The 13361-nt window shown below is 38.7% G+C and overlaps 1 protein-coding gene across 15 annotated transcripts in view; it reads left to right on the top strand.

Moving 5' to 3' along the window:
* Positions 1-13361, top strand: part of trpm3 (transient receptor potential cation channel, subfamily M, member 3) — a 177955-nt gene that overhangs the window by 117837 nt on the left and 46757 nt on the right. For all 15 annotated transcript variants that reach the window (XR_008642991.2, XM_055199095.2, XM_055199102.2 and 12 more), the window contains exons 7-8: positions 7501-7675; positions 8166-8289. Coding sequence is in view for 14 of the 15 variants with exons in the window: in XM_055199095.2 (XP_055055070.2) it covers positions 7501-7675; positions 8166-8289 (299 nt within the window). In the remaining variant the exon portion in view is untranslated. The remainder of the gene's footprint in view (positions 1-7500; positions 7676-8165; positions 8290-13361) is intronic.

Below are 13361 nucleotides of genomic sequence, written 5' to 3'. Positions count from 1 at the left end.
GCAGTGGAAAAGTATGTAAACCATTGAGTTAATGACCGCAAAAAGCTAATTGGAGTCAGGTTTTAGCACATCTGGAGTCTTGTTAAGATAAAACGTTTGGATGTGTGGACTACAGTTACTTTGACTGATAAAAACCCCTTAAACTTTTGGAGTTTGCTCTGAACAAGAACACGCTTATGTGAGCCATGCCTCGCCAAAAAGAGCTTTCAGAGGAGCTATGATCAAGAATTGTTGCTTTACATGAAGCTGGAAAGAGTTGAGTTATTTCAAAGACTTTAGAAATTCACCAGTCCACAGTTTAGGCAAACAATCTAAGCCATGCCTCGACAAAAAGAGCTTTCAGAGGAGCTATGATCAAGAATTGTTGCTTTACATGAAGCTGGAAAGGGTTACAAAGCTATTTCAAAGACTTTAGAAATTCCCCAGTCTACAGTTGTGCAAACAATCTACAAATGGAGAAACTTTGGAACTGTTGCTACTCTACCAAGAATTGGGCGCCCAGTCAAAATGACGCCAAGAGCACAACGAAGACTCATCAATGAGGTAAAGAAACAAGCTCGGATGACAGCCAGATTTGAAGGCCTCATTGGAACTTGCTAACATCTCTGTTCATGAATCTACAATACGTAAAACACTGAAGAAGCAGGGTATCCACGACAGGACACAACAAAGGAAACCACTGCTTACCTAAAAGATCATTGCTGCACGCCTGAAGTTTGCAAAAGAGCACATTGACACTTCACAGCAGTATTGGCAAAATGTTTTGTGGACTGATGAAACCAAGATTGAACTATTTGGAAAAAACACAGCCCTACATCTGGTGTAGAAAGAGCATGGCATATCATCATGGAAACATCATCCCAACTGTAAAGTGTGGTGAAGGAAACATCAGTTTTTGGGCCTGCTTTGCTGCATCAGGGCCTGGCCAGCTTGTAATCATTAAGAGGAGGATGAATTCCCAAATATATCAGACAATTCTTCAGGATAATGTGAGAATGTCATCAACTGAAACTGGGTAGAAGGTGGGTGATGCAACAGGACATCGACACAAAACACCAGAGCAAGTCCACAACAGAATGGCTTCAGAAAAACAAAATCCACCTTTTGGAGTGGCCAAGTCAAAGCCCAGACCTAAACCCAATATAGAGATGCTATAGATTGACTTGAAGAGGGCCATACACTCAACTCAACTCAACTTTTATTTTTAAAGCACCTTCAAAACCATTAAAATGGACCAAAGTGCTGTCCATGAGTGTAAAACAACTTTAAAATTACACATAAATTCCAATAATTAAAAAAAAACATCATCACCTGACACCATAAATCAAACACATAATCACTCACAGTTCCCAGACCCTATCAGATACCAAATGCTTTATAAAATAGATAAGTCTTCAAACCTTTTTTAAAAGTATCCATGCTTGGCAGGGATTTCAGTGATAGCGGCAACTCATTCCAAAGTGCAGGGGCCGCAACAGAGAAGGCTCGATCTCCACTACGCCTCAGTTGAGATCAAGGGACGGCTAGCAGCATATTCTGAGAAGAGCGTAATTGACGTTGAGACTGATATGGGATTAACATATAATTTATGTATGTAGGAGCTTGATTGTGTTAAGTGTTTATGGCACATGAGACGTCCAAAGAATATGACAGACCTTAAGCAGTTCTGCCATAAAGAATGGGCTAAAATTACTCCTTAACGATGTGCAGGTCTGATCCACAGCTACAGGAAGCGCCTTGTTGAAGTCAGAGATGCTCACGAGTCTCTGAGCTCGAGTCCAAGTCAAGTCTCAAGTCTCGTCGTAACAAATAAAACTCTAATAACAAATAAAGAAATTTCAAACATTTATAAAAAAGAACAAAGTTGCACATTAAGTAAGGTCTAAAATAAGCATTAGGTACAGAAATCGAATTAAATGAATAATAACACTGTCTTTGTTTTATAGATTAAATATTATTATTATTATTATTTTTACAGCAACATATGTGATTTTCTGTTTGTCTTGGGTTTTTGATTAACATTAATGACACAGACTTAAGCAGGTTAATTGAGGTTACTGTCTCTTTAAGAACAAATAAGCCCAGACTGGTTTCTGACTGGTTTCTTAAGACATAAAGAAATGTTTTTTATTAGAAAAAGAATACTGTGAGATCATTTTGTGTGTATGTGCCCTGTCAAGAACAGAAAGATTTTATGTTGGCTTACTTTTTGAAACACTTCTCTCTGTATGTGCACTACTGAGGGCACTTAAACGCATCCTCACACACAGGTGGAGGGTAAATCCAAACAGCGCTTCAGGAAGAAGATGCAGCATAAACAGCTTCACATAAAATCGTTACGTTGTTTTTCATTGCTTTATTCAGCAAATGATGATAATGGACCACAGTATGATACACAGTAGTGCAACTCTGGACCAGACAATTTAACCGCATGTACAGAAATCTTCTCACTTTAGCGCCTTTAAGCAATTAAATTGTTTAACCATTTAAACATTTGCAAGCCTTAAAAACATGTTAATGATAAACTTAACTTACCCTATTTAAATTGCATAACAATCCGCGAATCGCATGCGAGCCGAACCGCGGATCCGTCACAGCACTTCCCAAAGCTTCAGATGAATGTCACAGCAGCGGCCAGTGCAGTCAACATGTATGTTGCGCGCGCGGAGCAAATACGTCACGTGACGTCGTGGGCAGGGTGTAGGTAACAGAGCGAGGGGAATAACAGCGAGCTCATCAGACATTTCTTAAAAAAAAACATTGTTCACGAGTCCCGCGGCTCGAGTCTGAGTCGAGTCTGAAGTCACTGTGTGTGCGACTTAAGTCGCACTCGAGTCCGAGTCTCAAACTCGAGTCCCCATTTCTGGTTATTGTTGCCAAGGGGGGGTCAACCAGTTATAAATTCTAAGGGTTCACTTACTTTTTCCACTGCCATAAACACTTAAATGCCCTAATATTACTAAGCCCTAGTTCTTCTAAATTAATCTAAACCCTGTCCGGGAAACAGCCCCTATGTGTTTGTAGGACAGTCTTGACCTTCATAATATGACAGCACTATTACCATGTTATTCAGTGGTGTCTGTACATGTTAACCTACAGATCATATTTTACTTGATTTTTGGTAAGAAGGGAAAAGATTGCACACTGATAGTTCTGGAAACATGCGTATGTGCTGTTGAGGAAATGGGTATTTGGTTGCTGTTTGTCAAATTCAGAATACTGTAAGTAAATACATAATTGAAAACACATATGCCATTTAGTGACTTTGCAGTGAAGGAGCTGAATTTGCTCAGGGCGTTTTACCATTTAGGTAAGCAGTAAACAGGATTGCAGATTAATAATATATCTACAGTCCTGTTTTAGTTCAGTGTGTGCACAACGAATGCCATCCCTGCCGCATAAGAGCAAACTGTCGTACGTGTGTGGGTGTGTGTGTGTAAACAACTCGGTGTTCCTGAGCTCTCAAAAAACATCACGTAAGAAGACTCACAGATCAATAAATATCAGCTCGGTACAAGAGAAATAATACAGAGTGAGATAAAGGTATGAGGAAGAGATTCAGGATGAGAAAGTAAATACCACTCTTCGGATTGCTATATCGGCCGAGCAGCAGTAGCTTTTGAAGTCAGTGTGCTGCTAAAAATAGACACACTTTATGTAACCGTACTCATTTTAGGCACAATGATGACAGCGCATGTGGATCCACTGCGCCCCTCTCTCTGTCTCTCTATCTGCCTGTTTCTCTGTCTTTATCTCGCTTTGCATAATTTAATCAGCGGTAGGAGGATCTGGCAACAACATGCTTTTTGAATTACAGTCACAACAGCATACCTTGCACTCATCAGGTTGCAGGAAACAGCGAGCGTGCTGGAGAAGGACCGGTCGGGTTTTGCTCCGTTCTGCTCTGTTGCTCTAAACCACCGCAGGCACACCTGTTAATGAATTAACACTGTTAATTGTATCTGATTAATGCAGGAATGATCTGATTGTGCAGTAAACGCTTTTTATCTCCAGAACTTGAAAGTAGTTCGTTTTCTTTCAGTGTGGAGATATTTACATTACATTTTTGCCTTTGGCAGACTCTTTTATCCAAAGCAATTACCAGTGCATTCGAGGCATACTTTTTTATCAGTTTGTGTGTTACCTGTTTGAACACAAAATCTTTGCACTGCTAATGCAATGCTGAACATGATGAGTGATTTGTCTAATGAGACTAAGTTCTCTGCAGGCACTTTTGCATTTAAAATATTTAAAACATCTAACAGCTGTCCAAACACATCAGCCCAGATGTCTAGGCTAAAACAAGGCTAAATTTGGGCTGTCTGAAAACTTAATAGATGTCTAACCACAGCCCAAAAATATATAAAAATAAATAAATATATGAAATCAAACATCTTGTAATCACTAATCAATAATCACTGTTGACTTTGCTAACATGATAGAATATCATACTCGTAAGTTATAGGCAAAAAACGAAACTTGGCTAATGTGTTACTTGTTGCCAGACTATTTTAGGTCTATGGTTAACCTAGACGGTGAAATGATGGTTATTGTTGGCTGGGCAGTGACAATAGGATTTTTCATAGGATCTTTAAGGTTGTTCACTAGAATAACCATCCGTTCCTCTACCTTTTCTTTACCTGAATGACTACAACTTTTCTACATACTTTCGTTTTTATGTGCTTTACCTTTTATCGCTTAATTTCCCTGTGTTTTTCTGCTTCATCTTTGAAGACTGTAAATGCTATTAAGTCAGTTAAAAATTACAACTTTATTGTTCACTGAAATAAAATATTAATTAATGGTGTTTATTAAAACTGATGGCACACAAAATGAAATTACAACCAAAAAACACCAATAATGTTATATCAACTAAATACATGCCTGCATAAATTCCCAGCCCCATGACCAAGCAGACATAATTAATAATTCAAGCACAAAGGCTTATGAGTATTCCCCACAGCATTAATTTTGTATTTAATTGCTTAAAATAAAAAAATTAATATATCAGGTTGCTATGCTGGAAGTTCAAGTTATGAGTTCAAAGCTTGGCATTTCAAGTATAGTTAAATTTTGTGGATTTTTAGGATTTAGCAACTGATATGACAAACTACTTAATAGCTTATACACTCTAAAAACAAACGGTACTATATAGCACCAGAAGTGGTTCTTTGCTCGTAATCATAGAAGAACCGTTTTTAGTGCCATATAGCACCGGTGAAGCACCGGTGAAGCACCTGTGTAGAACCATATAGTGCTATGTAGAACCAAATGTGGTGCTATGGTGGTGCTACATGGCCCCTATACGGCTCCACACAGGCGCCTCACCGGTGCTTCACCGGTGCTATATGGCACTAAAAACGTACGATTCAAATTAACAGTTTTGGTTCTATATAGCACCGTTTGTTTTTTTAGAGTGTAGAGGGTATGCATTGATGTCACTTTTCCACGTGACCACGTCGGAGCTCGCCCCGTTGAGTGGGAAACGTTCAACAAAATGGCTGGTTTTCATAGCGGCTGCTGCGAAAATGGCAATAAAACTGACTATTATCAGCTTAAATTAAATTTAGTTGGACTTGATAACAGAGGTAGGCAATAATTAGTTACATTAGTTACATTTTTCAAGCATCTGTGCTTTATTAGGCTGTTTGTTTTGGGAAAAATTTTACTTCACTACAATCTAATGCATAGAATCATACTGTGTATTCTTTAATATTGCATATTAAAATGTATTTAATACCTAATTACATTAAAATTGTGTACTTTTACTTGAGTAAAAGTACATTAATTTACTTAAATATTTAATGTAAAACAAAAACTTGTATTTATGAAATGTAATAGAATAACAATTATGATAATATGCTTTGGAATGGATGTTTTCCAAAGAAAAACACGGATAAAATACAAATACTTGACAAAATACGTTTAAGTAGAAAGTAAAAACTCCGCTTAATAGTGACCCTAGCAATTTGTCAACCCACCTGTGGTCTGTGGACGTTGGCATGAATATTTACTTCTCCTTTCTGTGTTTCTTGGCAGTCTGTAAAACGATAGCTCCGAATTCTTTTTAAATCTGTTAGTACAGTCTATCGCACAACAGCTTTTCCCATTTAGACGCGATTTTCCCGTGTTTTCGCTGATTTCACACTGTACTCAAATTCTGCCGCTCTGTCTTTTGCCACTCAGTGGGGTTAACCGCAGGCACTTTCGCCAAAGGTGATGTCACGTGCATACTCTCTATAGTACAGCAGCAAATCCCGCCCCAAACTAACCCCATTGGTTGAGCCATGTTTGACATTTTTACATTCATTCATACTTAAATCTAAAGAAGCGTAAAGTGCATTTTATCAATTACTGTGTTGCTGGTATTGCCTGATAATGGCATTAAATGACTCGATCGGTACTCGCTAAATTTGCCGATCTCATGAACCGATCTCTCTTTTTACTTTTGTCATCATAGGGCTCCTGAATGCGATTGCACTTAGAGACAATTTTTACGCAGTGTGAGCATTTTATAACCCGTTCCTCATGTGCTACCTGCAAATCTGGATTTCTCGCTCTGCCTAAACAGAGATATGTGTATTTTTTATGAGGGCGCACTCCCGTCCTAACCGTGCGAGGCGTCTTCACATCCCCATCAAACAGCGTATACATATATCATATCTATTGCGGACATTGCATCTTCATGCCGAAAGTTTATTATTTGCATGCGTTTTCACAGTTTAAACGTTCATTTTCTCGCAGCTGCTCTTGTCCGCGTACACCCAACGTGCGCACAAACAGCAGCCTGTCATCAGTGCACGTGAACAAAGCGATCTCTCTATCGTCTTAAAGCTACAGTAGCCTAATTTATCTCTCAATAAAATCACTCTCTGCTCTTTACTGAAGAAATTTTGTACTTTATACGAATGCGTGTATATGTAATTCAACCAGTAAAGAGACTGTGAAGTGTTTCATTTTCAGTACTTTTAACAGACATTAATCTCTTTGCCAAAGAAATATTTGTTGTGCTTATTCATTTGATTCTCTATTAAAACAATAATATACCTAATTAATATAACAAAGGCAACATCTGTGGTATTACTTTATCTAGAAAAAAATTTTAACAGTTACAGTCATCAAAGAGCTTGCATATCAGCTTGAAGAATCGGTATTGGCATTGGTATCGGCCGATCACAAAGTCAACAAATCTGTACTCCGGATCGGCTGCAAAAATCCTGATCGGAGCATCCCTACTGTTAACGCAATTCTCTATCAGTTAAGTTACAGCAATGTGTCATCTCAAGTTCTCAATGACATTGCACTGCAACAAAAGTGCACTGAAAGAACCACAGTGCTTAAGCCACAGTCAACCTAAGCCAGTCTGGCCCAGTCATCTCTACACACAAAAAATACACACTTCGCCTTTAATCTTTGTTATTAGTTTTCCTTTTAAAACCTCCCCGCCGATGGCACACATACCCCATATCTTTCACATTTCTGTCGGTTTTGTCTCCACAGGGATTGGACAGGGCGTTCCGGTGGTGGCTCTGATAGTGGAGGGAGGTCCTAATGTGATCTCTATCGTGCTGGAGTACCTGAGAGATACCCCTCCTGTTCCTGTGGTGGTGTGTGATGGCAGTGGACGTGCTTCCGACATCCTAGCTTTTGGCCACAAGTACTCGGAGGAAGGCGGGTATGTGAGGTTTAACTCACTGTGACAGTGTTTGAGATTATACAATTTTTCTTATTCAGTATTTTAGTCTTGTTTTTCAATAAAATATCTAAACAAGATACATTTATTTAAGCAAATTGCTAAGATAAACTGCCAAGACTCTATGAAAATTAAGATTTATGATTAAAACAAATGGCAAAAATGAAAAGAAGTCAAATAGTTTTTGTCCTAGACAATTTTTCTTCATCAATAAATGTAGCTGATTTGCACAAAGTCTGATTTCTATGGAAACTGAAAAAAGCATTTACATGGTGCAGTAAAAGCATTTTCTACAGTACACACATAAATGTAGATGAAAATGTATAGCACAGTCTGTGGAAACGCAGTTAAAGTCATTTTTAATGTTTACTGTTTTCTATGTAAAAGCATAAAGACCATTCTGTGAAAATGTAACCATGATGTCTTTAATATCATGTAAAGAATTAAACCCAATCTTTCTCTGTAATGTTAGAATCATAAATGAATCTTTAAGAGACCAGTTGTTGGTGACCATTCAGAAGACATTCACGTACAGCCGGACGCAGGCCCAGCATCTCTTCATCATTCTGATGGAGTGTATGAAGAAGAAAGAACTGGTGAGTGTGAAGCACTGAAAAAAGTCCCTCCATCCCAATCATTAATCCCCATGTGAAGACCTTGATCTGACAGATTTAAAGACATTCATCTGGAGTCTTTTTGTGGTACTTAAAAGTCTTTGTATGAGGGTGAAAAGCCAGGACATTTCTGCCACACTTTTCTCAACAAGTCAGCATGGCATTATTTTATTGGACAGTCAGAGATGCCGTATAAAGTGGCCCCTTCAACTCTGGCTGATAAATGTCACTACCCCTGCAGTCCACATGAAGTACATCCCCGCAGGCTCTGTCACCATCTCTTCACATTAACATCTCTCACACACTCCTGCTTTATCTCTCACACCACACACGCACGCGCATTTTAAACATCTCAAAGATTTATGGTTAAAAGTAAGTAAAACTTATTAATTCCTTAACTCTTGGAATTCAAACTGCAAAAGACGCATTTTTTTAAAACAGGAGAAATATTATTTTATTTTTTTAAAGGGATAGTTCAACCAAAAATGAAAATGATGCCATCGTTTACTCGCCCTCAGGTTGAAAGATATCTGTAATCAGAACACCATTGACTTGCATAGTAGGAAAAAATACTATGGAAGTCAATGGTGCTCAATGTTTTTTACAAACATTGCTTAAAGGTGCAGTGTGTAAATTTTAGTGGCATCTAGTGGTGAGGTTGCAAATTGCAACCGATGGGTCAGTTAACTGCTCACCCATCGCTTTTAAAATGCATAGAGAAGCTACGGGAGCTCCACCAGACAAACATGTAATCTTCGGAGAAAGCTTCGTAAAAAAAGTTTGTCCGTTAAAGCAACACTAAAGGGTTTTTTTTACCTTAAAATAACGTTTTCAAAAAAGTCGTTCATCCAATCGAAACAGGGTGAACGGCACTTTCACATTCGCTTTGCAGCCCTCTATCGGTCAAAACTGCACTAAATAAGTTTCCAACCGTCAGGTCCCGGTCCTGTAGTTCAATTGAAAACTACAAAAACTTGCTTTACGGCAGACCTACAATCCAATCAGAGCCAGCTTTGCTGCAGTAGGCTAAATTATTTACGACGGTGGTAATAGACAATTCGGCTTCCAACCTGTAGGGGGAGCAAAGAGCAAAAACTCTTTAGTGTTGCTTTAAGGGCTTCTGTAGAAATATGGCGGCACACAATGGCGATTTCCATGTAAGGGGACCCTCGGTATGTAGATTAAAAATTCTCATTCTTAAGTAATAAAAATATAAGGGTTCATTAAAGGTCTTTATACACCCCTGATTATATAGTTTTGTATTATTTTGCATTTCTGTCAAAAGATTTTTCTAAAAATTACACACTGCATCTTTAAAATATCTTCCTGCTTTGCTTAATAAATGATGTAGTGCCTTGCTAATAAAATGTAGTCACTTTTGCTTTTTAAGGTTGATTTGATATTTGACCATAAACAAGAAAGAAATTCAGATTAAAGGCGGGGTGCATGATCTCTGAAAGCCAATGTTGATATTTGAAATCACCTAAACAAACACCCCCCTACACCAATAGAATTTGGACCTTCTTTTGATAGACCTGCCTCACACATACGCAACCCAGACAACGATGTTGGTTAGTAGACAAGCCCCTTACTGCTGATTGGCTACAAGTGAGTTTTGTTACTTGGCCCGACTCCCTTTTCCAAAGTGTTTTTTAAAAATCATGCACCCTAGCTTTTAAGCCCGGGATACACTGCATGATTATTCACTGTCCCAGACGAAAGATTCCCATCGTGAAACAATCGTCGCAATTTCTGTGATGGTGGCTCTTCATCTGTGGTCCTGTGTTGTACAGTGAGGTTCAAAGACGGCCGTTTTCTCGGTCTTGCGTCCAAAGATAGCCTACGATAGTTTTCTGACAGTGTCAGAAATTCAGCATGATCACCGCACAGTGTGTTTGCTGCTACGATCTGCGTACTGGTATTTGTTTACCACGAGCGCATGCTGTTGACGCTGGGCTAACGTATGACGCAGCCGCTGAAGCTTCCGTGTCATCATCGTACAGTCAACGCGCCTGTCGTACCCGAGTTCAAACGATCCATATCGCACAGTGTGATAAGGTAATGATCTTATAGGAGTGCAAAAATCCTGCAGTGTATTCCGGGCTTTAGGGATTACTTTTTGCATTTGCCTTTTCTCTAAATCATTCAACAGTCATTTTAATCTTCAAGTGCACTTACCATTTAGCTCATAAACATGTTTCAAAAAGTGACATATGCACTTTAATCATGGGCGTCGGAAGCAAAAAAAATGTGGGTGGGTCCAAAAGCATTTACTGGAGTAGATGCCATTTTCTTGTATTCTGGTGCCTTTTAATGAAACAATTGTTTTTACAGCCAAAAGACTTTGCTTACCTTGTTATGTCGCAGGGGGTACAGTTGGCAAAAGTAGTGAAAACACAAAATGGAGTTGAATTTATATGGACTCTAAATGAGCCAAGTGGAATGAATTTGATGAAGCAGCAGCATGGAAGTCACTTAAAGTCCAGAATGGACTTTAATTTATTAAGGCACTTCTATAGTGGAATGGATTTGACAAGTAAACAGTGGGCAGGTCCAATTTCATTGGTCTTAAAGGTCACGTTCTTCCTGATCCCATTTTTCAAACTTTAGTTAGTGTGTAATGCTGCTGTTAGAGCATAAATAATACCTGCAAAATTATTAAGTTCAAAGTTCACTGCCAGGCGATATATTTTCTTTAACAGAATTCGGCTGTCAAAGCCTACAGTGAATGGCTGGTTTGGACTACAGCCCTTTACTTCCTGATTGAATGACGTCAATAAAACTTGTTTTTGACTAAACTTTGCCCACAGGAATACGTCAGTCGCCAGCTAAGCTCTGCTTACGGCTATGCTAAGTTAAAGGAACAATATGTAAGAAATTTATATCAATTAATCATAAAATGGCTCTGATATGTCACTAGACATTAAGAAATTGTGTTCATTTCAAATACTTATATCACTGACAACAGTGGTCTGGCTAGGATATTGTCATTTAAAAAGTGGAGTAGCAGCCCTCAACTGATGTTTATGTTGTCATTTTCTGTATTGGCCACCAGTTGTGTGATTGCAGTACCAGTTTTAGCCACAAGTTTTGTGATTGTAATACCAGTTTTGGCCACAATCCTACATACTGTTCCTTTAAGCTGCTGTCGAATCACAACACACTAAACAAGGTACAAAATCAGAACTCGTTACGTATTTCTGAAGGAGGGACTTTATAGAACAAGGAAGATATCAGCCAGTGAAAACTTATAGAGATACGTAAATTGTGTGAAAAATACCGTGTTTTCTTACACGTGAAACATGAACACATTATATTGCGTACTGTAAACACAATCAAAGCTTCAAAAACACAGAAAGAAAGGGACCTTTAAAAAGTGTGTTGGTCTTGTTCATTTAAAAGCTCTCAGACACTTGTATCACTTGTTATTCTTCCCCTGTTAGCGGTTTAGTTCTAACAACATCTCAAAAAAACACAATTGACTTTAGTGTCTGCAGAAAAAAAAATAATTTTATTTTAACATGCCTTCATGTTTTAGATTGATCAGATTATTAAAATATTCCCTGTGATTTGCTTGCAAAAGTTGTCTGGTTGTCTTGTTTCATGAAATAAATTTGGTGTTTGGCCTCATTCTCAATGTTGTGTTGTATAATCTAATTACGATCATTGTTTTCTGTCATTAAATCATGCATCAAAAGTGATTTTGTGTCTTGTGAATATTTTCTTCCATCTTTTAGTCACTGTAGTTGGTTCACTCATTGTTCATGCATGTATGTGTGCTTGTGGTTTTGTAAAGGCTAATGTATGTGCACATCATATGTTTTGATTTAATAAAATCATTGTGTAACTTTAGTGTTTCTGAATGTTGTTTGTGCATGCATTTCCACTGCGAAAGCTGTGAATGTTTTTATCCTTATAGTAAAGATGACTCTAATAACAAACTTTATACCCACGCACACCATATGACTACTTACTTAAAGGGATAGTTCACTCAAAAATGAAAATGATGTCATTATTTACTTACCCACATGTTGTTCTCTATGCGTTTCTTTTCTCTGTTGAACACAAAAGTAGATATTTTGATAAATGGTGGTAGGCACACAGTTGACCCTACCCATTGACCTTCATATTTTTTGTTTTTCCTACTATGAAAGTGAATCGGTACCATCAACTGTGCACTTAACATCATTAAACAAAATATATTTTTTGTGTTCATCTGAATAACTCTTAGGGGGCGTGCACACCAAAGCTTTTATGCCTGCGGCCGGCGCATGTTTTCAATTGTTTCCAATTGAAGCTCTGCGTTTTTCAAATAAGCCAGCAGCTAGCGTGTTTTTTCCGCGCTGAAAACCGGCGCTCGGCGGTTTTTCCGCGCTCTGCGCTGAGCGTCGAGAGTTGAAAGAGATTCTACTTTGGGAGAAAAGCTCCGCTCGTCAATGTCAGTTCTCATACGCCGCCCAATCACAGTGGAGGAGGGGCGGGACATTACCACAGCAACCAACCGGCTCGCAGCTGAAGTATCAAAGCGATCAGCTGAAGAAAGCTGGCACTCAGCTGAAAAACAGCTGGCATTCGGCGTCCTCAAGGCGTTTTCAGCCGCGTTTAAAAGTTTTGGTGTGTCCAGCCAGTTCAGTGGCGGCTCGTGACTGCTCATCCGAGGATGCGCTAATTCAAAATAAGTGTTCGGATTGTCACGTGTGTGGTTCCCTTTTCCAAAATATGTGTCCTGCGTGTCGAGAGATTATGTGTGCATCATGTGTTTTGTCAAAATAAGTGCCTGCTGCACACGCGTCATAACCGTTTGTGATAAAAGAGACGCTAACATTCACAAAATACACGCAAGACATTCACTTAACACTAAACTCTGATAACACATGAGATTATGCGAGTATCTGGCGAACGCGAGCTTCTCTTTTATCGTGAACCCTTTGGGCGCATCTGCAGCAGGCACTTATTTTGGCAAAACACGTGATGCACACAAGATCTCTCACAACGCAGAACACATATTTTGAAATTACGAACCACATACATGACGGGCTAAATACATGTTGTGA

Source organism: Misgurnus anguillicaudatus, chromosome 22 (assembly GCF_027580225.2).
Source record: "Misgurnus anguillicaudatus chromosome 22, ASM2758022v2, whole genome shotgun sequence".
Taxonomy (NCBI): domain Eukaryota; kingdom Metazoa; phylum Chordata; class Actinopteri; order Cypriniformes; family Cobitidae; genus Misgurnus; species Misgurnus anguillicaudatus.
Note: the sequence above shows the minus strand (reverse complement) of the source record. Positions and strands in the feature narration are given on the sequence as shown.